Source organism: Colletotrichum orchidophilum, assembly GCF_001831195.1.
Source record: "Colletotrichum orchidophilum strain IMI 309357 chromosome Unknown Scaffold_1.1, whole genome shotgun sequence".
NCBI lineage: Eukaryota > Fungi > Ascomycota > Sordariomycetes > Glomerellales > Glomerellaceae > Colletotrichum > Colletotrichum orchidophilum.
The window spans coordinates 188,871-213,394 of record NW_019172957.1 but is presented as its reverse complement, the minus strand read 5'-3'; the positions used below and the strand labels follow the sequence as shown (position 1 = coordinate 213,394).

The 24,524-nt window shown below is 48.7% G+C and overlaps 4 protein-coding genes across 4 annotated transcripts; 2 read left to right on the top strand and 2 right to left on the bottom strand.

Moving 5' to 3' along the window:
- Nucleotides 1–31: 31 nt before the first annotated feature.
- CORC01_00044 (hydroxymethylglutaryl-CoA reductase) lies at nt 32–3,623 on the bottom strand (the record flags this gene model as incomplete). Its single annotated transcript, XM_022611702.1, has 2 exons — nt 32–407; nt 499–3,623. 2 exons carry the CDS (start codon nt 3,621–3,623, stop codon nt 32–34), a joined length of 3,501 nt encoding a protein of 1,166 aa, XP_022481707.1.
- A 1,792-nt stretch (nt 3,624–5,415) lies between these two features.
- CORC01_00043 (efflux pump) lies at nt 5,416–8,746 on the top strand (the record flags this gene model as incomplete). Its single annotated transcript, XM_022611701.1, has 11 exons — nt 5,416–5,917; nt 6,158–6,191; nt 6,309–6,735; nt 6,801–6,886; nt 6,963–7,014; nt 7,066–7,240; nt 7,301–7,324; nt 7,382–7,453; nt 7,507–8,016; nt 8,084–8,244; nt 8,318–8,746. The coding sequence occupies 11 exons, from the start codon at nt 5,416–5,418 to the stop codon at nt 8,744–8,746; spliced, it is 2,472 nt and encodes an 823-aa protein (XP_022481706.1).
- A 3,817-nt stretch (nt 8,747–12,563) lies between these two features.
- Nucleotides 12,564–14,144, top strand: CORC01_00042 (alpha-L-fucosidase 1; the record flags this gene model as incomplete). The annotated part of the gene is made up of 1 exon (XM_022611700.1): nt 12,564–14,144. The coding sequence occupies one exon, from the start codon at nt 12,564–12,566 to the stop codon at nt 14,142–14,144; it is 1,581 nt and encodes a 526-aa protein (XP_022481705.1).
- Nucleotides 14,145–16,121: 1,977 nt separating this feature from the next.
- On the bottom strand, nt 16,122–17,508 carry CORC01_00041 (uncharacterized protein; the record flags this gene model as incomplete). The annotated part of the gene is made up of 2 exons (XM_022611699.1): nt 16,122–16,984; nt 17,043–17,508. 2 exons carry the CDS (start codon nt 17,506–17,508, stop codon nt 16,122–16,124), a joined length of 1,329 nt encoding a protein of 442 aa, XP_022481704.1.
- Nucleotides 17,509–24,524: the final 7,016 nt, after the last annotated feature.

The following is a 24,524-nucleotide window of genomic DNA, read 5'->3' as shown; positions in this document are numbered from 1 at the left end:
TTTCTAATCTTGGTCATCTATAAGTTCCTCCCTATGCAGTCGTAGCGTTTTTTGGTCCCTCCCCGGTAGACGATGCCATGGTGAGGCCGACAGGTGTCGTGGCTCCATTCGTTCTGGGGGCGGGCGTAGTACTCCTCGTGGCCGGGGCGGATCGGTTGTGAGCCATGTGTGCCTTGACAAGGTGACCGGCGTCCAGGGCGGAACATAACGAAAGCTCCCCGGCGAGGACGGCGGCACCAATAATGCGTCCCAGCCGGCGGGCATTTGCGCCCGGCTCCGTGGGGTGAGAGCCCCGGACGCCAAACATGTCGAGCATGGCGCACTGGGGCTCGAGGATGGTGCCGCCGCCCAATGTGCCGACCTCGATAGAAGGTAGCGAGACAGAGATCTGGAGGCTGCCGTTGAGACTAGGAATTGTCAGTATCCGTTGGTATAGAAACCCAAAACCTCGTGTAAGTGTGTTGATGCGCGTACAGTCATGCAGGGACAGATACTTACTTCTTCATGATGGTGATGCAGTTGGAGCTCTCAACCACCTGTGCAGGATCTTGGCCAGTTGCAATAAAGACTGCGGCAACGATGTTGGCGGCCTGGGCGTTGTAGCCACCTAAAGAAGCCGCCATTGCAGAGCCGATGAGGTTTTTAGACACGTTAAGCTCGACCAAGCTATCCACATTGCTCTTCAAGACGCTCTTAACAACTTCACCAGGGATAATAGCCTCAGCTACAATACTCTTTCCTCGCCCATCGATCCAGTTGATAGCAGCAGCCTTCTTATCGATGCAGTAGTTAGCGGATAACGAGACGATCGTCATATCCTCAAAACCTCCTTCGGCGGCCATGACGTTAAGCGCGTACTCGACGCCCTTCGAGATCATATTCATACCCATAGCGTCCCCTGTGCTTGTCTTGAATCGGATATACAGGTTAGTGCCAGCAATAGCGGTCTTGATGAGCTGTAAACGCGCAAATCTGCTAGTGGAGTCAAAAGCCGTCTTCATTATGCTCTGGCCAGCTTCAGAATCCAACCAGTTCTTAGCGGCGCCGGCACGCTCTAGAGAGTCGAAGCCCACACAGGGACCACGGGTCATGCCATCACTGGTCAAGATAGTGACAGCGCCTCCTCCTGCATTAATTGCCTTACAGCCTCGGTTGACGCTGGCCACAAGCACTCCCTCTGTCGTAGCCATGGGGATGAAATAGCTCTGGCCGTCGACGACCAAGGGTCCGGCGACTCCGACGGGGATAGGCATATACCCGATGACGTTCTCACAACAAGCGCCCAGAACCCGTTCCCAGTCGTAGTTCTCATAAGGCAGCTTGGACTGTTCGAGGAACCAAGTCTTCTCGGCCGTCGCGCGGGTTCTTGAGATAATAGAGCGGCGCACTCGAACAGCGCGGCTGCAATCCCGAAGGCTTCTCTCCAAGCCATACCCAGTGATCTTGCCTTGCAGAGAAAGTGAAATGATCTCGTAATCCGTCATGTCGTATATGCGCTTCTCGGCAAGTAGTTTGTCCAGCTGAGCTTGGCTGTGGGGGGTGACATTGGCTTCGCGTAGTCCTGCCTTGACTGCGTCGTCTTCATCATCGGTCGATGCAGGAGACATAAATTCGGGTTGGATAGCATCTTCGGCTTCACCTGAACGGAAGTCAGTACCCCGCGTACCGATCAACGACTCAGCCGCAGCCGCCTCGGGGAAGTCAGTGGGATCGTGTTGGCCGCCGGGATCTTTGATGCCCCATCGAGCAACATTGAAAAGATAGCCGTTGAGAATCACGCTCATGGCCAGGGCTACGACAACCCACTTCAAGACAACTGTGTTTTCGAGGCTAGTGGAGACGATGCCGACCATTTGTGCACCAACTCCGTATCCGTACCCGAGAGGCTGATGGTGGTTGTTGTCGTCACCGATATGATCGCCGTGTTGAGTCGAGGAGCTAGCGTAGTATGCCGAAGGAAAATCCAGCTCGTACTTGATAGAAGGCAGAATGGTGACCACGGTGGTCTGTTGAAGTCCTGTCGCCCTAAAGAGAATCTCGTCCAGGCCGTTGGAGGCAATCTTGAAGGGGTCAACGGGGGGCGTCGCCACTATCCCACCAGTCCAGGATGCCACACCAGCAGTACGGAAAGGGATGGTACAAAGATTGACGGTGTTGACGGCGAGGAAACCTGCTACCATCCAGAACTTGAACTTTGGCACGATTCCTCTCTGGGCCTCCGGGCCAAATAAGAGTCCATCCTTTCCGGACTTGCCGTTCAGTGCCCAGTCGTTGCTCGAGGCCACATTCTCAGCGACACGGCGGCTCACGCCATCATCTTCCAGGGCTTTTCGTATATCAGCATGACGCTTGATGCGGTTAATTTCCAATTTAACACAGAGGATAGCGGTGTAAAACGTAAAGAGCAAGAGGCAATCGAAAACAAGGACCCAGGCCGCTAAGAAGCAGAACTGCTGTAGACCCCCCCGGACGCCAGACGCAGCTCCGGTAATAAGTATACCGATCTCAATGGCGTAGTCCCGGACGATTTCGTATCCCTTGTCCCTGATTGCGCTTTGCACGGCGGTTTGGATAACCCCCTGGGCAGGATTAGTGGATGTCTCCTCGAGACGGCGGTGCTGTAATGCGTGCGACAAGACGGCACAGGTAAACAGGATTTTTTTCTCAAAACCGATAATAACGACTAAAAACGGCAAACTTTCGGACAAAAGAACGGTGGAGATGGGAACACTATACTTTATCGTCATACTCAAGCCGGAGAAAAAAGCGAAAGTGGAAGAGATGAGGACGCTGGTGGCTAGCCACACGTTGGATCCCAGCTTCCGCATGCTCAAGAAAAGAGAAATGAAGGTCAGATGCATGGAAAGGTAGCCGAGAACCATGATTATGGTGTCGGTCGTCTCTGCGCTCCTCACCAGGTAGAAGAACTCGGCCCAGGCGTCATGGAACCAGCGAGCGACGTTGCTCTTGGTATGAGCCCAGGCGAGCTTCATGATCCACATCTTTTGTTCCGTCTCTCTCAACTTGGCGGCGGAGGATTCATCGTCGGCAGGCAGGCTAGGGATCTCTTGGACTGCGGCCAGAAAGTCAGGGACCTCGCTGTACTTGATGGAGAAGGCCAGAGCGCTCTCATGCGAGTAGGCGGTCGGGTTGTTTAAGGTCAGCGGCAGATGAGAGACGGAGAGATTGCTTGGGAAAGCAACAGTATGCGGAGAAGGCGCAGACATGAGGCGGTCAGTCGATGAGTCGGGGAAAATGAGGGTAGCCAGTGCCAAGTGCTCGGCTTCGTTGGGTAGGTCGGTTGCGACGTCAAAGTTGTTCCACTCCCAGCTGGTCTCGGGGCCAGCAATGAGATGCCTGCTTCCGTCGGCTAAGGAGGTCCATTCGGCCGTTATGGACGTGGTATGGGTGGCATCCGAGAAGGTTTCCTTGACGACTTGGACGTAGGTCGTGCTAGCTAAGATGGCTGTGATGCATATTGTGTGTACAGGGTGGGTGTAGGCGATCTTCGAGACGCATTGTATGATGGAGGCAACTTTTCTGTTTAGCTTGGAAGGCGGAGAAGGCCGGTTGTCCGGCTGTTCACCCCGGAAGCGGGACGGTGGAGGCGAAGAGGGAATCATGACGGATTGGGGCTTGCACCAAAACGGGCCTTGAGCACAAAGAGTAGATCCTACAATCTGCTCGACATCCGTCGTCAGCAATCACGATAGAATGATTTGTTGGCGCCCTTTTTGCCCACCGGCATCCCCCCTAGAGGTCTTGCGACGCGCTGACTGCGCTGACTGCTTGCATTAGATACGATCCCGGCCGCATTGGATGTCCGCATTGGAGGACCAAAGGGGGATTGAGTAGTGTCACAGTAGAAACCAGGCGGCATACCTCATCTCCCAGCTTTCTAGGTGTGAAGTAGTAGGTAGGCCGGATCCATCAGAACGAGGGGTGCTTCTGCTTCAAAACAGAGCCGGCGATATCTCTGAAGGGCGCCAATGGAAAATCGATATTGCTGCCGCGTCGTATGTATCTGCGTGTGACGAAGAGTATGTATGTGTGAAGGAAAAGGCCAGGCAAAACTAGACAACGAGATTGACACCGCGGTGGTAGGGCAAGTGACCTGCAATATTGCGGCTTCTTCACGTCGGGGGCTGGCGTGGTCGGGATTGGGTCTCAGATTGGAAATCCGGATTCCGATCCTGGTGTACCATTTTGGTAGGCGGATGTTGAAGAAGGAGGGATTCGAATCCTCCTCGACTCCTCAACTCCTTGACCAACAGTGGCACCAAGGGTCGTACGGCACGGGTTCAGACCACGATGCGACGGGGTTGGATCGATGACAAGAAAATGATTGAGTTGCCTTGCAGCAGTTTGTGGACCTTTGGAGTGCTGTGCTGCCCAGCATTGAGTCCTACGACCCGCCAGCGGCGTTGGCGGGTCAGACAGACACGACGTAGCGGTTGTAGCTGGGGATCGAGAACAACAATGTTTTCTTGGCAAAACGTCGTATTTTGACTATCAAAACGCTGTTTCTTTGGGGTTAAGACAGCATTACGTTAGCCCCTACGGTAGCGCTTTCGGCCAGGGTTCATCTCCGTTCGGAACTCTTTCACCCCTCGGCATATCCTATTTCCGGACAGTGGAGATGTTTGCCTGTTTGAACTAGCGTTGAAAACGTGATATACGTTGTTACGGTCCGATACGGGTACGTTGTTTTTTTGGCGAAAAAAAAACGTATAATTACAGCCAACAACAGGGCAATCATCTCCAGAGTGGTTGATTGGTGAAACGGCAACGAAGTTCCGAATTGCTCCACCCGGATAACTCGATTATTGCTTCGGCTATGCATGTACTCGGCTATGGAGACAAAAGAGGAGACTTCTAGGGGCTGGAAGATGCATATGGAGAAAGAGGATGTCAGCTGCTATGTCGTATTCTGGCGGGCCACCAGTTCCAGATTATTGCTACTGCTCCCAAAGGATACGATTCCCTAGCTCGTAGCAAAGTTGGAAATACCTGTTGGAACGGAACGCTAGACAAGTGAGCTGGATCAATCTTATTGATATCCAAGACGTTGCAGCCAAAGTTTGCTGTGTACCAGGCTATGACATATCTACAGATTGTTCCATGTAGAGTCTCCTTCTAAGCTTCGGGATTGATTCTTGAAAACGGCCCCCTTCTTATTTCCGTCTCTTTGTCACGACTCCCAAGTCACAGGGATACTGCAGTACACACAATGGACGTCTGCCGAAGCCCCCCAGAGCGCTTCTGTGTATCTATGGATTTGGTGGCTTAGCCAACATTTTCCGCGTCCAGACAGCCAAACTTCGTACGGCTTTACGACACGAGTTCGAATTTGTCTATGCCATCGCTCCCTTCGAATCCGAACCCGACCCTGGTGTGTTGTCGCTGTTTCGAGGCATGGGCCCGTACCGTTCATGGTTTTGGAAGGACGACGGTGACAAAACCACCAGAGTGAACCGAGCGAACGACGAAGAGAAGCCCAGCGCGGAGACTTCGTCGGTGGGCGGCCGGCTTTTGGCCGTGAATAAACCCGTCCAGGAGGTTGTCGAGGACTGGCAGAAGAACAACCCGCAGATTCCTATCGTTGGGGTCATCGCCTTCTCCGACGGCGCATTGGTGGCCGCGTTGCTGATTTGGCAGCAACAGACGGGAAGGCCGCCGTGGTTCCCAAAGATGGATGTGGCCATGTTCATCTGCTGCTATTACACCGAGGAGGCCACAGACTACATAAAGACCGAGTCGCCGGATGATCAAAAGGCGATCCTGATGAACGTGCCGAGTGTGCATCTCCAAGGCCTGCAAGATTTTGCTCTCCAAGGGTCGCGGAAACTGGCCGCGACGCACTTTTCCCCTGGAAACGCCGACATACTACAGTTTCAGGGCGGGCACCACATTCCCAGTAGGAAGGGTGACGTTGATGAGGCTGCAAGGCGTTTCCTTAACTCGTATAAGAACTAGAAACCCAAAGCGCTTAACGCCTAGTAGGAGCAGGTTTGATTGGATTCACAGCTGCTTTCGCGGTTTATCTCGTCAATATAGTAGTAATAGCGAAACGGAATAAGCGAATCTACATGTAAGTAACGGCGGCGCTCCCTAAGGACCGCGATTGGGATGTGCTATTGATTGTGTTCTCACTCAGAACGCTCGCTCGGCGCGTCGGCTGTCTTATCTAGGTACCTGAAAGCTGACTAACACCGTCCGTAACCGAGGAGGAATTTAAGCCAAGCCCAGCCTACTTAAGCAGCGGCTCGCCCCGTCCCTAGCTTACTGTTTATAAAGACGGTTTATAGGCGCCAAGCCACTTGGTTCTCTCGGAAAGATAACAGCACCAGCAGCAGCCCTGTCTCCACCCGGCCATCTCTATTGGCTGTTGATATTTCTGCATCAAGCTACGAACGTGCTTTTGATAACTCGCTCTTCTTTTTATACTCGGTTGCCCTTAAGAAACCCCCACTGACCTCTATCTCACACAAACACGTCGCGTGGCCACCGGCATCCGGGACGATGGAAAAACCCGTCAACGACACTTCTGTGTCCATCGGCGCGCCGGAAAAACGCGATCATGTCGACGAAATACCCCCGAAAGATCTCAGCAATACGCAGGAGGTGGTGGAGGATGTCGAAAAACAGGAGTATATTTCCGGCGTCCAGCTTTGGCTGGTGCTTGCCTCGGTCACTCTTGTTGCCTTCGTCATGCTCCTCGACATGTCCATCATCGTGACGGCAAGTTGTTCCAAATCTGCCATCTGCTATATTATAAGCCTCTGACCTCGTGCGAACAGGCGATTCCTCAAATCACAAACGACTTCCATTCCCTTGGCGACGTCGGGTGGTACGGCAGCGCCTTTCTCCTGGCCAAGTGCGTCACGTCCCTCCACCACCGCCGATCCAGCCCACGTTGTCGTTCCCATTATCCACTTGCTGACTACTTTTGGGTACAATAGCTGCGCCCTCCAACCTCTAGCTGGCCGGCTATACACATTGACGAGCTACAAGGTATAACCCTTGGCTGCTCTCTTTCCCGGCCACATGGCTAACACAGTGTAGTACACTTTTCTTGCTTTCCTCTTCGTCTTCGAGGTCGGATCTGCCGTTTGCGGATCTGCCCAGTCGTCCAAGGCATTGATAGTCGGTCGAGCTGTGGCCGGCATCGGTGGTTCTGGTATCATGAATGGTGCCCTTACCATCGTCTCTGCCAGTTCCCCCATACACAAGCAACCGCGTGCGTGGCTCATCTCTTGCCTGTTTTCTTACTCAATTGGTTAACTGAAAGTGTACACAGTCATGGTAGGGACCATGATGGGATGTGAGTAACAATCAAAGCAGAACCAAATTAGTGATATCGCCTCTGACTGGCAATCAGTGAGCCAAATGGGCATCGTGTGTGGACCGCTCGTTGGAGGCGCTTTCACACAGGGAGCTAGTTGGCGATGGTGTGAGTGTCCTTCTGATATCAAATCGACATGTCTCTTTTAACAACTCACTTAGGCTTTTACGTCAACCTACCCATTGGTGCTCTGGCGGCTGTTCTGCTCCTCACCATTCGTATTCCTGATCATCGCTCCCCTGAAATTGCGTCTGGACAAACGCGTTTGAAAACAATAGTTTCCAAACTCGACCTGACTGGCTTCCTCCTTTTCGCTGGTTTCGCCATCATGATAGAGCTGGCACTCTCGTGGGGAGGGTCCGATTACCCCTGGAGCAGTCCTACCGCGATCGGCCTGTTCTGCGGGGCCGGCGTCTCCTTGGCCATCTTTGTGGCATGGGAGCACCGCGTTGGTGACGATGCCATGATCCCAGGCTCTGTTGCCTGCCGGAGTGAAGTCTGGAGCGCATCCCTTTACCTAGGCTTCTTTTCTGGCGCGTTACTTTGCTTCTCATACTACATGCCCATCTACTTCCAAGCGGTCAAAGGAGCATCCGCCCTTATGAGCGGTGTTTATCTCCTCTCCGGGATCTTGCCTCAGCTGGTCATGGCCATCTTGTCCGGCGCACTTAGTAAGTAATCAATAGGGATGATGGATATGCCACTGGCTGCATGGTTCTGAATAACTTACATTCACAGTTGGAAAAATGGGATACTATTTACCTTGGGCATTGGGTAGTTCCGCCATCATGCTTGTTGGCGCTGGTTTGACGACAACTCTAACGGTGCAGGCAACGGTTGCTCAGTGGGTTATGTATCAGTTTGTCGCCGGATTCGGTCGAGGCTGTGGCATGCAAACGGTGAGACCTCTCCTTCTTGTTTCCCAGATCACACCAGAAACGTCTCCTAGCTGATTCTCTTCCTGCCAACCAGCCCGTCATTGCGATCCAAAACACGCTCCCAGCCAAGCAAATCCCGCTCGGCATGTCACTAGTCATCTTCACACAGACCTTCGGAGGGTCCCTCGCGCTGACGATTGCGCAACTCGTCTTCAACAGCTGCTTAGAAGCGGCCATCCCCAAGTTCGCACCTACGGCAGACGTGGACGCCATAATCTATGCTGGCGCAACCGGTTTCTCCTCGGTGGTCACTCCAGACGAGCTTCCCGGTGTTTTACGCTCCTACGCCTATGCCATCGACAAGACTTTCTACGTTGCGCTGGGTGCTTCAGCAGGGACGTTTTTGTTTGCTTGGGGCATGGGATGGCGAAAGATTCAGCAAAAGAAGGGCAGTGATCCTTCGGGCGTTCAAATCCAAACAGCATCGGGTGATGGAAGCAGAACAGAGAGCAATGAGGCTTAGATGGCTTGTAAGAGGACTTGACTAACTAAGCCAGGTGGGCGCTCGCTGAAGTGGCATCTGTAGAGATGAAAGGTGTGGAGGGTGGAAGAGTTAGCTTTCGACTGTGGCAGAAATGTTTCTGTGAATATTGTTACCGTTTTTAATACCAAGGCACACTGATTAGAGGCTTGCAGCCTGCAACGAATCCAAGATGGGTTCATTTATATCTCTCTCAAGCTTTCAATCTAACGTCCCACACCTAGTTACGGATTACCACATCCAGACCACCTCAAAATAAATCATTAAAAGTATATTATACTACTTTCAAATTTTAATAACTTCCTTATTTTTTATCTAATCGTTACTAAACTTTCTATAAAGCGTAATAATTACTAAATAGCTTAGTATATAAAAGCAAAAGTTTTTTAAGTATTTAAAGCTATTTTAACTAATATCAACTTATAAAAAACTTTTTTTTAATATAATATATTAAAACGTACTTTGATATATTAAATCTATAACGCTTAGCTTAGAGAAATTATTTTTTTAATTAGTAAAAGCTTTTTCTTACTTAGGAAAGCTAATGAATTCAATAGGTTTAAATCTGAGCTATTTTAAACTTACCTCTAACTTATTAATAACTTGAAGATTTTATTAAATGTATCTTATAAGTTTAAAGAGACTTTTAACTACTTAGATGAGCGAGACTACTGAAGCGAAATTGGCCTGCGCAAGACTCTCAGACACTTAATACGTCAATGTGAATCCTGGTCTAGAATGTATCCTTCGAATAGTTCGACCGCAGCCAATCCGCAACTTATATCCAATGAAGATGAATTCGAAATTTTTGACGACTTGATCTTACATGCCAATAGACACCGTTATTTAGTTAGCTTAGGAATCATCCCATGTCTCAGGGCTGCAGTTAAATACATCACCGTCCTGTAAGAACTAGCGTGATTAAAGAACATTGGTCACGTAATGGCTAGCGTGACCTAACACATCGGATACTAACTAGTAAGCGTAACTAAGAAATTACGTTTTCGAAATAATAGATGTGACGGAATTCTCCCCGATCACAGTAAAGAGTCCCATGACCAAAGCCCTTTAGTTACGTGGGAAGTCTTCAGTCACGCGAAAACCTTTTCCCATGTAAAGATTAGGGGAGGTGGTCACTAGACGTCTGTGACTGCAAGAATATTATTTTGAGTATTGCTGAATATACAAATAATGCAGCACACCTACTGTGGGTAGCTGATGAAGAGCTACCTCACAATCAGAGCATGCATTAGCGATAAAGCGTGTGGTGATGAAAACTTGAAGAATGAATTACTCGCTACGAACGTCCTTATGGATATCATGACACTTTAAGAGAATCTTGTTCCTAAATGATATTTGGAGGTCGCCCTGAATGAGTCTTTGAACTTGGCATCTTCCTCTCGTTCGTGTGGTCTCTACGAGTTTAACCCAATCATTTCTGAATGCAAAAATGACAGAAGACTTCTCACTTTTCATACCTAAAATTGACGGAAAGAAACTAATCATGAGTAGACCGGAAAATTGATTCTAAGCCAAATTCCAATCTTCGACAGACCGAATCGACTTCCTCACTTTGGTAGGATATGAATGCGGGAATGACTGTCGGGTGGTCAGAGATAAAGTCGGCAAATTTATACCCAATTGATTTCTGCCTCGTAACCTCATAGGGGTTCGTCTATGGGTTTCACTGACCGCGTAGCTGAAACGTGTATTAGTATAGCCTATCTCAGCATACCTTAAATGAATTAAGTCAACTGCATATCAGGCAATCCGAATCCGCTCAAGTTGTCCACAGACCAAGTCCTCTCTAGTACGATTTTCCATATGTTCAACTTTTGGTGGTTCAGCGGCTCAGGCCGTTGACCTTATGTGTGGTGTGTATCACTGAAATTCCACGTCCCAGGGCTGGGAAATCTAAAGCTGTACGGCAGTACTTCGCTAAATTATCGTCTTCTTTATAGTGTGTTGTGGGGCTGACGGACACCCCGGGACTTTGGATGTCTTTCCACAAACTGAGGCATCAACTGCACGGTGTCGTAGATCTAGGCTTTATGCTTCGTCTGAGTCTTTGAATCATATATTAGTCAAACGGGGAGGCCAGCAGACCTCACGCACCTGTTAATTTATCATAGAGAAAATGCGTATTTGGCATTTGTGTCAAGGGCTGATATTTATCCTACGTTTGCAATGCGCCGTGGCTTTATTAAGACTGTGTTCTAAACCTTCAACAGGGCCACCACACACATCATGCATGCTCTGGTCAACTAGTGTGCTGCTTTTCTGGGAGTGGCGGCAACAGAATACGGCATGAATGTCAAAGGTATTGAAATATTGCACGTGAAGAATTGGGCATAGTCTACCTGCAAGAATATTCATGCCGCAAAGCGATCATGTATTAGTAGTGACCAACTGTAATACCTAGAGCCGTGTATAACGCTACTTATGGCATTATGATTTTGGATATCAAGCCCTCGCAAATTGAAGAGGGCTTGGGGAATCTCGATTCATGCTTTTTGAACGTTTCCCGCAATATCTGGAAACAAAGTGGCACCATAAAGAACGTCTGCAATGTCTCTTAGTCGGGGTCAGGGACGCCAGGCAATCCGAAGTCTGAGGAGAATGATCAAAAATTAGAATACAGTTTGTCAGTGGTAAACAACAATGTTGGGCTGTACCAATACTGCCAGATTGACTATTCTGAGGGTAATGACTATGACCTCATTGCGCCACATGGCCATTGAGGAGGTTCGCGCCAATTATCCAGCGTATCGATGAAGCAACAGGTGAAAACAGAGGCTTACTGATCCTTTGTGACCAGTACTTTTCCAATAATCTCGGCTCCGGTGAAGAGGACAAGTGCATTGGAGGACTGAGGTGGGCTACCTCCCTGCCTATGGCCACCACCCGCACTGACAAGCTGACATTTACGGGAAAATGAGACTCCATCACAGATTTGGGGTTCATATTCCATACGCTTAATGACAGCTGTCACCTTAACAATCATCGTGAAGCCGATGCAAACCATAACCATTATTATAACATAGTTCGGGTACGGCAGTGGCACCATAATCAGCTAATACCTTACCAACTAGTAGTTAGAGGTCTCAACGCAACGAACATGAAGTCTTCACGCATTACCCACTTCGCAAATACAACTAGGCAATACATCGCATAGGAATTAAAAAAACGGAGACCAAGACAGGAGAGAACTACGACCGCTTCAGAATTCCCCTGTCATTCCAAAACACTGACATAAACCCTGGCGTGGTGGATGTAATCCAAATGCTAACAAACAACGGCGTGGCATTGAACAATATAGACAGGATTCGCCTAACCTCAACCAAACTTCTCCAGTTGTTTTGCGAGTGCGGTGGGCTTCATCTTGCATGGATTGTCACCAAAGGATTCAGCACTAACATGAACAACAAGAGTCGTCAGGTACTTTCCAGGCCCCGGAGCTTTCGAGCTCAAATTGAAGAACAGGCGTGACATCTGATATGTGACATTCCATGGAGAGCTATCTATACCCTGTTAGGAAGTTGAGCTTGTCGCGAGGTAACATCAAAACCATGATGAGTGGGGCGCTGCGGCTTATTCGGTTGAGCATAACCCGTGGAAGTGAGGGGAAGCCTGGGATGGTGAGGAGAAACTCGCCCTTGTGAAAAGCCACTGAGCATGGAAATTGAAATGGCCGTAGAGAAAAGGTTAAATCATAACTCAGAACTATCCGGCCGGACAATACTGGACCTAGCAAAGTCGTGAAATGGCATTGTTTTCGCGACTCAGCGGCCGAACCAATATGGCTGCAGACGAGATTTTCGATATTCATCAATTACTTGCGCGAGTGAGAAAATTCATGGGTTCTCTTTGTCGCGAGATGCTACTCGTAGCTGCATGTCTCATCCTGGTCATCAGCCCAACCAACGCTCAGGCTGCCCCGAGCGCCTATCTACAGACCCCCGTTCAGCGTCAGCTTGACTGGCACTGCATGGAGTACTATGCTTTTATCCATTTTGGACCCAACACTTTCACCAACGAAGAATGGGGTACGAGCCAACAGATGCCTGATGTCTTCAACCCGACGGCGCTCGACACGGACCAATGGGCCAAGTCATTCGCCGATGCGGGCATGTCTGGTATGATCTTGACCGCGAAACATCATGACGGCATGGCGCTGTGGAACACCTCAACCACCACATACAAGATTGCCAACGGAGGCTGGGCTAAGAACCGCACGGCAGCTGGGCTGGAAGTTGATGTCGTTCGCATGGCTGCCGTCTCAGCCAAAAAATACGGTCTCAAGTTTGGCGTGTATTTGTCGCCCTGGGACATCCACCGCGACCCAGCCATGCCGAAGCCTCTGCTTAACGGCACTATTTTCGACGAGCCGCAGATCTTTGGCGATAATAGCGCCGGTGACTACAATGATTTTTACCGGCGCCAGCTCACGGAACTGGTGGATATGACTCTTGTAGATGGTAGTTCTGTGTCGCTCTTCGAGATCTGGCTGGACGGCGCCAGCGGCTCTAGCACTGTTCAAACCTTTGACTGGGCAGGATTTCGCGACATTATCCGTACGCATCAACCGGCAGCAATCATGTGGGGTCACCAAGGTGTGGACGCTCGATGGGTGGGCAACGAGGACGGGGTCACGGTCCCCACCAACTGGCATACCATCAGCCGAACACAGGACCAAGAGCGTCTCAGCGAAACAGATTTACAAACAGGCCTGCGAGACGGGCTGCATTGGACCCCGGCCGAGGCCGATGCTCGAGTCCGTACCGGCTGGTTCTGGCACGCCGACGAACAGCCTAAGACGGGACAGCAGCTCTTGGACATGTACTTTCAGTCTGTCGGGCGAAGCGTGAGCCTCCTACTTGACGTGCCGCCGGATGCATCGGGTCGAATAACCAAGGAAGATATTGATGCACTGATGGAACTCAAGCGTCTCAGAGACGACTTCCTTGGTCGGAACCTGGTCACTACCGAGTCAAAAACCACGGCTAGTAGTGTCCGAGGCGGGGAAAACTCTACGTTTGGTCCCTCAAACGTGCTGAGTTCTTCAACCGACACGTACTGGAGCATGAATGATGAAGAACGCACTGGCTGGTTGGATATTGACCTGAATGGTACAAGCCATGTCGATGCTTTCGTTGTCCAAGAGCATGTTGCCCTGGGCCAGCGAGTTGGCGGGTATAACATTGACTGTGTTGTTGACGGAACATTCAAGACAGTTGTAAACGGCACCTCCCTCGGCTACAAACGGATCGACCGGCTTGAAACTCCTGTGGAAACTACCCAGATCCGGTTTCGGGTCACACAGGCAAATGCAGTGCCTCTGATACAGAATATTCAAGTACTCGGCACTCAGATATCGTGAGTTGGAAGACAAAAATCATAGTGTCTGCGCTGAATCAATTCCTGCTTCTGGCCGCCTCTTGAGTGTCGTTTAAAAGTCTTATCTAAATGTTTTAAGATCATGTTCCATGTGTACATCTGTCATCCGCAAGAGACTATTTTGGAAACTGAAGATTGTTTGTGCTTGTCGTGTGTTTCCTCTCAACCAACTTCACAACTTCTATCGGGTCTATTTGAAGGCCCTCATCTTTCGATGTGGCAATCTCTCTAGTGCCTTTTGATTCTGCAAAATGGACCGGCGTGAAACTAAGGGGATCAAATTAACATGTCTTATCACATGGCTCTCGATTGATGACGCATATTACACCTGAAGGGTTCTGTCTTTAACGATGTATCTTCCATATCAGCGTTTGCTACTTGCATAACCCTCAGGCACTTTCTGCGGACAGAATTCGACAGTTATGAAAACGGTGTATGGATACATTAAAAAAAAGTCAAAAGATTAAGATATTAGAAGCTGTTGAGAGACTGAACATCAGTGAATAACATCGGCACATGGAATAGTTAAGGAACGTATCAGAAACTAATCGAGTCGGATTCTGTATATAGTTATAAACATATTAGAAAACAACTAGAATTCAGAATAGCCGCCATTATTATAGACAGTTCCGGAGACTGCTATTTAGGAATGTTAAAACATCGGATTAATGATTACGGCATCGTCATACTAGATCAGCACCCGGAGCAACGGACCTCCATCATTAGAAAAAAGCATATAAAGTCAAACAAGCAAGATCTCTTGGTACCTGATATATTTATAGTCAACAGAAAAGTGGATAGAAGATAGGAAAGCGAAGAAAAGCCGCGTTACTATAGTCCCGAGTAGTCAATAGAGAAGATGAAAAAAGTGGCCGTGCACAAATTATTACACAACTCAAAATACATCGAAGTCCATTAGCTCTAGTATTCTATTCTAAAGCTGCGTTAAGAAGCCTTTTATGAAAATAGGCAAGTCCTCTAAGTATACTTCTAACACTCGGACAGTATCCTTTAAAAAGACATTCTTAAGCTCCTTATAAAATGAGCTAACCTAGAAAGAAATACTAATAGCTTTCTCTATCAAGATATGACTAACCTACATTCAGACTTTATCAGTATAGATTTAAACATAGCTAAGTCTATCGTTCTATCCTTAATACATCGTTTAACATCTTAGTTTACCATCACGGGGACAGATTAGCCGAAGTAGTGCGGCATTTGGACGAAGGACTAAATACTACCCAACGCTATAATACTGCCGCGCGGTAAACGAAACAGCGCTAGTTTCATATAATTAGCAAAAGTGTTGCTGCCCGGATGGTACCCAACTTCTCACCATGCTTGACGCTATACAAGGACAGCAGCACGAGAGGCAGTTGTCCTGTTCGAGTTTAGTAGTTAGATGCGTGAGCGGCTATGTGCCGCTCAAGCGCTCGGCACCTCTTCAGTATGAAGGCTACTGCGGGCAGAGTGCTACTTGGTAGGTGAAGGGAGGTAGCATTGTTAGATGTCTATCAGCAACGCGAGTATCGGCCCGCCGCTTGTTACCAGGATGCTTTAACTAGAGCCTCTAAGACGTACATCGTTTATGCTATGAAATTGTTGTTCACTGACCTAGACCGCATTAAATCACACATAGACGACATGTCCCAAGCAGAATATTCTAGGGATCATCTGCTTAGCCTCTGATGTTGTTAAGGTGCTTCTGCTAGTAATCTCGAGGAAAGCCTGAAAACAACGAGTTACGGCCCATTGCGATGGAAGTGGGGGAGATGTGAAATAATTTCTCTACGAACTCTATTCTTGGTAGCGCTGATTCGCAACTGGCACAACCACCCCTCTGGCATTATCTCCTGCCGACCGTCGTAGCCCACTTGCTTCCGTAGTTGATGCGTCTACCGTGCACTAACATTGCCGAGCTATTCTTTCGGTTGTAACAGTACATCTTCAAGCCTCAAGCTTAAGCAGCTAGGATGCCTGGCGCTGTTTCCGGATTGAACAGGTTCCATACAAATGGCATGCCTTGGGACAGCCCGTCCGAATCTAGCTTTCGCTTGCCAACCTCATCACTAAACTTCTGGAGGGTTGATGTATACCTCTCAGCGGCGGCCCGCACCTTGTCGTTCACTCTTCCTTTGAATGAAGGTTCATCAAAAAGGAATAAAATGGAATCAGGCGTGTTGATAATTGGACCCTGATTGAAATTGGCTAGGAGGGCAATCTGCTGCAATGAAGCATTGAGATCGGGGAGGAAAGGGAGGAGGCTGGTGACCCCTTTTTCGACAGGAAAGGGATGATAGAGGCAGAGAGGATGCATCGGAAGAACTCCGCTATACTGCACCAGGCTGTTGCTGTTGAGCGATCCGTGAAGTATCGAGATGAGATACGCCAGGTGGGCCAGCACATCGACAAGCTCAAGTCGCGTTGAAATCGAGCTTGGAAAATCGACAATAGAAGCCTCTACAGCAACTTCCTTGAACCACCCAATCAACTCCACGTCTTTTGCAATGGCATCGTCGTTTTCGTAGTAGGCGTCCACAAAGTCCGTGAGGAAAGCCCGCATGGCGTGCATGATGACGGATACATCTTCGTAATACGGGAAAAACTTTAGCGTCGGGCCGTATTTACAGTTTAAGAGACCTCGTCGAACGAGCTTGGTGGAGAGGTAGTTTCTGCGCCAAGCTTTGCCATCAGACTGCCACACTTGCTGACTGTACGTGACGGCCTCGGCGCCATTCCATGGAAAGTTCTTCTCGATATCGCACCCGGGACAGACGAGACTTTCACTTGCTGCTACTCTGTATGCAAAACTGTTGACACCAACTATTGCGGTACTATATTAGTTTCACTCTTTGGACACGGCTAAGAGTTGACAACTTACGGCGTCGGATCAGGCCCCAGACAGGATGGGCGTCACTGAACGCCCGAGTAGCCGACATCCATACAAGGTCGGAAGAGAAATGTGCTGCTGCCAGATGGTACCACTGATTGTGCCAGACATCATTAGAGTTGAGCAATATTTTAGCCAACTTCCAGTCATTAGCCGAGTCGAGGGGGGTGTAAGTCAGGGGCGAGCCATTGTTCGGGCGGATTGCGAGTGGTAGAAAGTCGCCTGAGACCGGATGAATGAAAAAGAAGGCTTGACAAGCGCCGGCGTATCTGCCGGCCGTCAACGTGAGGTTAGCCAAGCTGCTGTGATCTATAATGAACAAGCGTCCTTGCGCCTGGAGGCTGCTCTGCGTCTGTGTGGAGATCTTCTGGGCAATTTCGTCTTCGACTTGTATAGTTACAATCTCATCGGGTCTGACTCTTCGGAGGCTTTCGGGGTGTACTGAGAGGCGCTCCATAGCGAAAAGCAAGTCCGATTGGTCATTGGAGAGAACCCCTTCAGCGATCCCACTCGGAACGCTCTTTCGCCATCGTCCTTTGTACAGCTTGGAATAATCCTCGAGTGAGTTCAGGCGGAGTGTCTGGAGGTTCGGAATTAGAAAACCCTTATATTGTCACCAATGCGATGAGGTAAGTATATACTTGGTTCATTGCCGCCTGGATATCGGCCACATCTTGGTCTACCAGCTGTTGGATGCGTCCCTGATGGATGCCAAAATCTTGGAATTGTTGATTAACGGCCTTGCTACCTAGAGAACCGGCAGGCCAAGGATTAACGCCGATGAGGGTGTCATCAATCCCATATGTAAAGTTTTGACGAGTGTCCTCGATTTCGACAGTTCGGGCCGAGTTATTTAAAGTCGGCGTTGAATAAGGCGCCAAGGGTTGAGGGAGACTGAGAGCCGTGGGCACTCCACTTACGACAAGTAAAAGTAGGTTTAACATAATATTTGCTCGAGTGAAACATTGGAAGCGTGAAATGGAGCAGAGTATTCACGACCGGTGTAATTGATGGGGGAGGGTGATGTAGAAAGATGGCAAGTGGGTTCGTCCCAACCGTGCATGACAGCTGCAGCAGTGGCTTAGCAAATGAAGGGCCCCTTTAGCGACGACGATTGTTTTCAGAGTGTACTACTGTATCAGGCCAAAGTTTAACGCCCCTATCAGATATATTCGGCCGTGCTCCCAGAGATTATAGCAGCAGCACAACTTTTGAGATCTGCGAGCACGTTAAGCACAAATTTGGCCATTGAGAGTCACTGCTCTGCATGGGCCAGACCCACACTACCTGGTAGGGACATGGAGTTTAAACTTACCCATACCACCATTATAGAAGGCAAATGTTGGCACTAACCAGGGTATAGAGAAACCTTCTTACTAATTTTCAGTACAGGTTCGTCTGATCCGGAGGAGCCGCGAGCGTAATTAGAGTTTTGGTCCTCGGTATCCGCGGACCGAGAAAATAACGATTATTTTCTAAATGAAACAGGCACGAGTGTGGCATAAGACAGGATAGAGGAAACCAATTTTACATTCTTTCAATAAAGGTTCGTCTGATCCGGAGGAGCCGTGAGCATAACTGTGTTATTAGGGCTCGGTATCCGCGGACTGAGAAAACAGTTTTGAATAGCCGGCGATAATGAAAATCCACTCTCAGCACCTTAATAGCCGAAATGTGTAACCGTGAACTATGAAGTTACCTCGCCCGCCTAAAACTTTATCTATATATAATGGGAATCCTAAAGTACTCATTTAATTTTGGAAAGTTTATGAAAAATTAACAGAGTAATTTCCGAACCCGCTTTTCTTCCTAACTAAGTTATCTGCCTTTGCAATTGCGGAAAAGTCTATAATTTACGGATGTTTGCTCTTCTCCCGCTTTTAGTATTTGCTTTGGGAACCGATGCTTTGTTTTCATGTAACTTCCAAAGCCATGCGTAGATTAAGCCTCGAGCGGTCGATCGTGAGTATTGTTGCAAAAACTTATATTTACTCGCAAGCGGAAGCTTAACGATGAATCGGTACTATAGATCGTGATCTATGCCTAGGCCTTAAGGCTATTGCTAAACACGTATATCTTCCATGAGACGGAGCGACTGTTTCTCTGGAGATTCTGACAGAGGCGGTCAATAAGTCTGTTAATATTTACTCCCGTCTAAGCGAGTTTCTGGGTGGCTTGGCTTCGAAATTATCGACGATAGGTCACCCCAAAACCTTTTATTCAAATGATATAGGGGCCCACGGAGATTTTAAGTGCCAAAATGTTGACGGAGTTTTGTTTATTCCAGAATCCAATACTATAATGGCTCAGTTATTGAGCATCATGCCAGCTTGAGCCGCGCAGATGCCTGCTTGAGCGATAACCTGATAGGCCGGAAGGAATTTAATACTCTTTATAAAAGCTCCAATTGCACTAGCAAGCTTTTTCAAGGCGAGAGCAGCTCGGTTCTAAGCGAGCATGGCTGAAAACCCCCAGTTTCATGTCACGGGTTCTTAAAAGTCTGGAAGTTTTCTCGAAATGGCTATCATTACGAAACTATTCCGCGTAAATAACACAACAGAGACCAATTCAGAATGGATACGTGTCTTATTTGGTCAGTACCCCGAAGTCTAAAAGCGGCGAATCTCCCCGAACACTCAAGTAACCAACTGAAACAGAAGAGGAAAGACTTCTATACCTAGAAGGATGGAGTCGTCTAGATAAATCTACGACACTCGATGATTTGGTACTGTCAGGGGCTCAGATCAACAGCAGTCAAACGACAAGCTGATTTATTCATATAATAAAAGGAATCATTTTCTAGTAAACGATATTCGAAAGTTTAGGGTTTCTATAGAACGCTAGTTTTATACAGAATACGGAATTTTTGTCTCCCTGTGCAACTGTATGTAAAGTAGGAATTCAGCAGATTGATTATAGGTGGATTGCATAATTTGATCCTGAGTGGTACTCTATGTGAATAGGACTGAACTGTAAACTATCGCATTTATGTTATTTCTTTTTCTTTGGCTTTACCACTCTAGCCTGCCACGGTGAGTAGATTGTCGTTATCGGAGTCTAGAAGCGTGCCCGCATCTCTCAATAGAGAGTCTCAACCACGCCGACTCCAATAGTGTCACACGCATCTCACCATCTATGTACAGGATCGTATGGATATATCCATCTACTGACCGTATGAGTAGGTGACGCAGACGATTTCATATTGACATCAATCCTTGCCGCTCGCACGTTTGAACATTTCCCGTGTCGCATTCAGGCCAGTCCTGCAATAATGACTCTCCCAGTAGTTCGCACCATCTCCCATACATCCGGAATCGTATCCCCGTTCGAAAAAAAAAAAACGCTACAATGTCGATGACTACGGCGTATACTCTTTTGTTTTGTTAAAAGTACTTTTGAATTCACTTGTTACTTTTAAATAGTAAGCAAGGAGATGGGCGTGATAGGTAACAGACTGGGACAGACAAGTTGTTGCTGCATCAGGGGCACACGGCCCAAGAGGAAGGTGGGAAGTTCCCTACGTGCCTGTGGAGCGAAGCACGAGTACTATATCATAACAACAATAACAGCCGAGCCAACATAGGTGGAGAGGGATGCGTGACTGAGCATCGCAGTATCTAGAGTAAAAGAGTCCAGCTGATTCGAACATGTGCCAGAATGCACAGCAGATGTCGGGCACAGCTGTTGCCCGTACTTGTATGAACAGTAAGTTCCTGTAGTCTAAGTCGCAGTTGACTTGGCGTAGCTAAAGATTTCTGAGACCTCAAATGTTGACGACTGCGACTGGTTAAATATGTCCGTTTGAAGAATCGTCAATTGCAAATCGCCGATTGCAGCGAGATGGAATTACGTAAGCACGGGTTAGCACTGGCACATACGGTCAACGTAGCCCGACGGCATAGCAACAAAAGAGTGCTGACAACAAATATAGTAGCCATCAGAGTTCAGTCGTGGGATGAGATGATGGCGCCCCTGCGATAAACGATAAGAGACAAGATCAAACGTCTCCGCTCGTTGCCATGTCCAAGAACGGACAAGTCTCAGAGGTGACTCCAAGAGTAGTGCATCGGTGTTCATATCGTAGCTTCTTTCCTTGGCGTCGACAAAAGTAGTAAATAGCTCGATAACCCTGACGGCCTCAAGGACGAGCCGCGACGGCGAAGGCGGTGAGAGACTTGGAGACAAGGTAGTGCAAATCGCTGGCATCGGGTGTATGAGACCTCAATTCTTCCAACAGAACGACGGGTGTGCCTAGTATGCGGCGGCTATGTTAGTGATGCGAGTAATGCTTCCTCGTCAATGTCATCACGTCGACAGGGAAAATGCGATCCTTGATGGTCATAGTTGTAATATTAGTCTTTGCTTAGGTCGAGGAAACCCTGCTTTTTCCAACACCTCCGTCAATAACAACCGCCATGGATCTCGCCATAACTTAGTTTCACCCTCCTTCGTATTTCTAATCCGCGATTTCTCCATAGCTCGCCCATCTTTCTCCTCTGTCTCTATTGGCCTGAACTTCCCCGTTTAGGTGACTACCTGCTCAGCGCTTCATTTCATTCTGACTGCTGTTGTTCAAAATCCCAAGTGTGATCCTGGTCGGGTCGAGGAGTGCAAGTCCGTTCTCGTGATCCTTCATCTCTCCAACGATGAACAGCTTATCTTCGTGCAGGACTAGTGAGTGTTATGTTCGGCATTTCGATGCGAGACCTGTTACTAAAGGATGTGTCTAGTGCGCGGTCTCGAGAATAAAATAATCCAGTTGCGGAGATAGGTCCTGTGTTCGTTCGAACTTCGCCGTCAAAGAGAATAATCTTGTCACCGCGGTATAGAGTAGTAGTGTGGACTAGACTTTGTTAAATAATGACGATGGAAAAACCTGCGGGGCGCCATGATTATAGACAACTTATCCAACTTTACGTCCACCTCCTCCTTCTCCCATCTCCTGGCTTCATATAGTTCAATATACGATTATTGAGCTTCTTTCCAGCCGAAAAGCCTTGCCTTGCCGACGTGTAAACCAATACCGTCCTTACGCCGGGATATCGCCGTAGTGTTAACCAAACTACAATGCTGGTTGACCACATCTAGGTTGAAGATACGATTGTAGACTTCGTCGGTGTACTGGTCGAATCCTCCAAAGGCATAGATGTGATTGTTGCCGCAGTGCCCAAATGTCAGATCCCTGACAAGGGTTCCTCTGGTAGGCCCCTATTAGTCATCTGAGGGATATAAAACCCTCCTCTTAGAACCACTTTAGGCGCCCAGCCAGATTCGAATGCTGCCTACAACTCATATCTATCTCGAGATCTCTTCGTAAAGTGACTCTCTGCTGACTTCTTCACTTCTGAACCAAACAAGCCTGACACCGAAAGTCATGTAAAACCATGTTCATTTTTATGTTCAGACTCTTTTAATTTGAAATGGGGGCTTTCCTGCAGAATAGTCCTCGAGTTAGCGGAATAATTAAAGGAGAAAAGCCAAGATTGGGCCAGGCTTACTTACAAGTTACGTATAAGCTAAGTTGGCAAGTCATCGTGGGGGGCAACGTTTAATGACGGCCGGGTCGCAATATTGCGGACCCTTGAGCACGGGAATCCGCACCTTGTTCCTCATGCTGGTTATTCGTCACTGGTGCGGCAGTGTTTGAGGGTGGGTGAAAACGTCCTTATTCCCGCGACGACGGCGACGTTTCCAACCGGTGGGGTCGAGGGGAACCAATGTCGGGCAAGCTGTAGAGTGATTGCTGGATGGGAAGTAGATGGCTCTTGTAGATCAAAATGTTGATTCTGGCTGGAGCTTTGGTCCTCGTTCTCATTGAACACTGCGCCTGAGTGTATGTGCTTGCATTCACTGCAGATTTGCGCATATATTTCTTCATGGTTTGAAAGGTTGAAGATGACGGCGGATTGGCGAGAATGCTGCCGTATGACATTGAGTAGTCTATTTCAACGTTTGTGGACGTGATGTGGCAATCTGTAGAAAGAGACAAGATTGGCATGTAGGACTGTCCAAGGGAAAAGGTTCCTAGGCCATCAATACCATAGGTGAAAATAAATTGACCGCCGAGGCGAGAAGAACATGAGGATAGGAGGCGTGTCTATTCGCCTGCCGAACAGCTCGGCGAGATGAGCGGGATGAAGCCGAGGGATACAGAGGGATGGAGGGATTGCCACGCCAAGGTGAATCCAGCGGACGAAAATGGTGACCTTGTGAGATCTGTACTTGTGTCGCACATAAAGCAGATTGAGGTAAACGGGATCGCAGACTCCAACTTTCGTTTCCAGATTTTGTTGATTCCTTGATAACTTGACATGTAACGAGACATTGACTGTTTTTCCACATCCCTGAAGGAGGAGAAAGTCACGAGTCCTCCGTGACATACTCGGAAGCAAGTGATTGATGCCAGATCAGTTGGTGGAGGAGGTTGTCAATTATGATCCTTCCGTAGCGAGCTCAAGTAGAATGGATTGAGGTATGAGTATGAGATTACCCCTTCCTGTAACAGTAACTAGCACCTAGTTTGATGACTGAGAAAATGTCGCAATGATCCTTCCTGCAGTATGTGGTGTTCTATCTGAGCGGAAGGAGGTCGGATTAGGCGCTTTGGAATGCCCGAACCTTCCATGCTCTCTCATCGGGCTGCGGCCAGTGTTCCTACAGCCGAAGACTTGGTGGAGTGAGTCTTGTGGGCATTCCCGCGGCGAGCTCGACTTCTGGCGGAACCTTGAAGAAAATATGGTGGGCAGGTAGCATAAGGTACATCCATCTCTAGCCTCAAGGCCTGGTTCGCCTAGGTGCCTTATATACTTCCCTCCCTTCCTCCACATACATACACATCACCAAAGGTACCTACCGTGACACAAATTGCTCCTTCCACCGTTTAATTAATCGCGACCGCTGTGATTAATCGGCCGAGTCACAAAGTCGACTTCCCCTTCTGCCTTACTGACGACATGCGTCGTCCTTCTACATTGCCGTTCTTGATGGCACACCATCCTTCTACGCGTCTCTCGACGACGTACCCTCCTTCCGCCAACTCATCGATCAGCCCAGAGCTCAGCGCGACTTCCAACTGTCAAATTACGATTGTCACGGTCTTCTCTCGAATCCTTGTTCCTTCTGCAGCACCCCCGAGGATGGACCCTCCATCCGTCAGTCGGTCACATCTTGGGGCGATCCAGACGCCAGTTTTTTAGCTAATCAGACGGCGGCGTTCTCACTAACCCTAAAAATTCACCCGTCCAAGACCCAGGTCACCCTCTCCGGCAAACGATTAGCTCATGGCTTCCGAATCCCCATATCGTCTTCCTATCGCCAATTTTACGCTAAGCTACCTACACGGCGGTATACTCATGATCCCCTCACTTCCTTCCATCAACAAGCACCAAAACCACTATGCACATAGCCTCATGAGAACTCTGCCCAAGCACATGCATTGGATGGATTGGGTTGAGGGGCGCCCGGGCGGTTGAG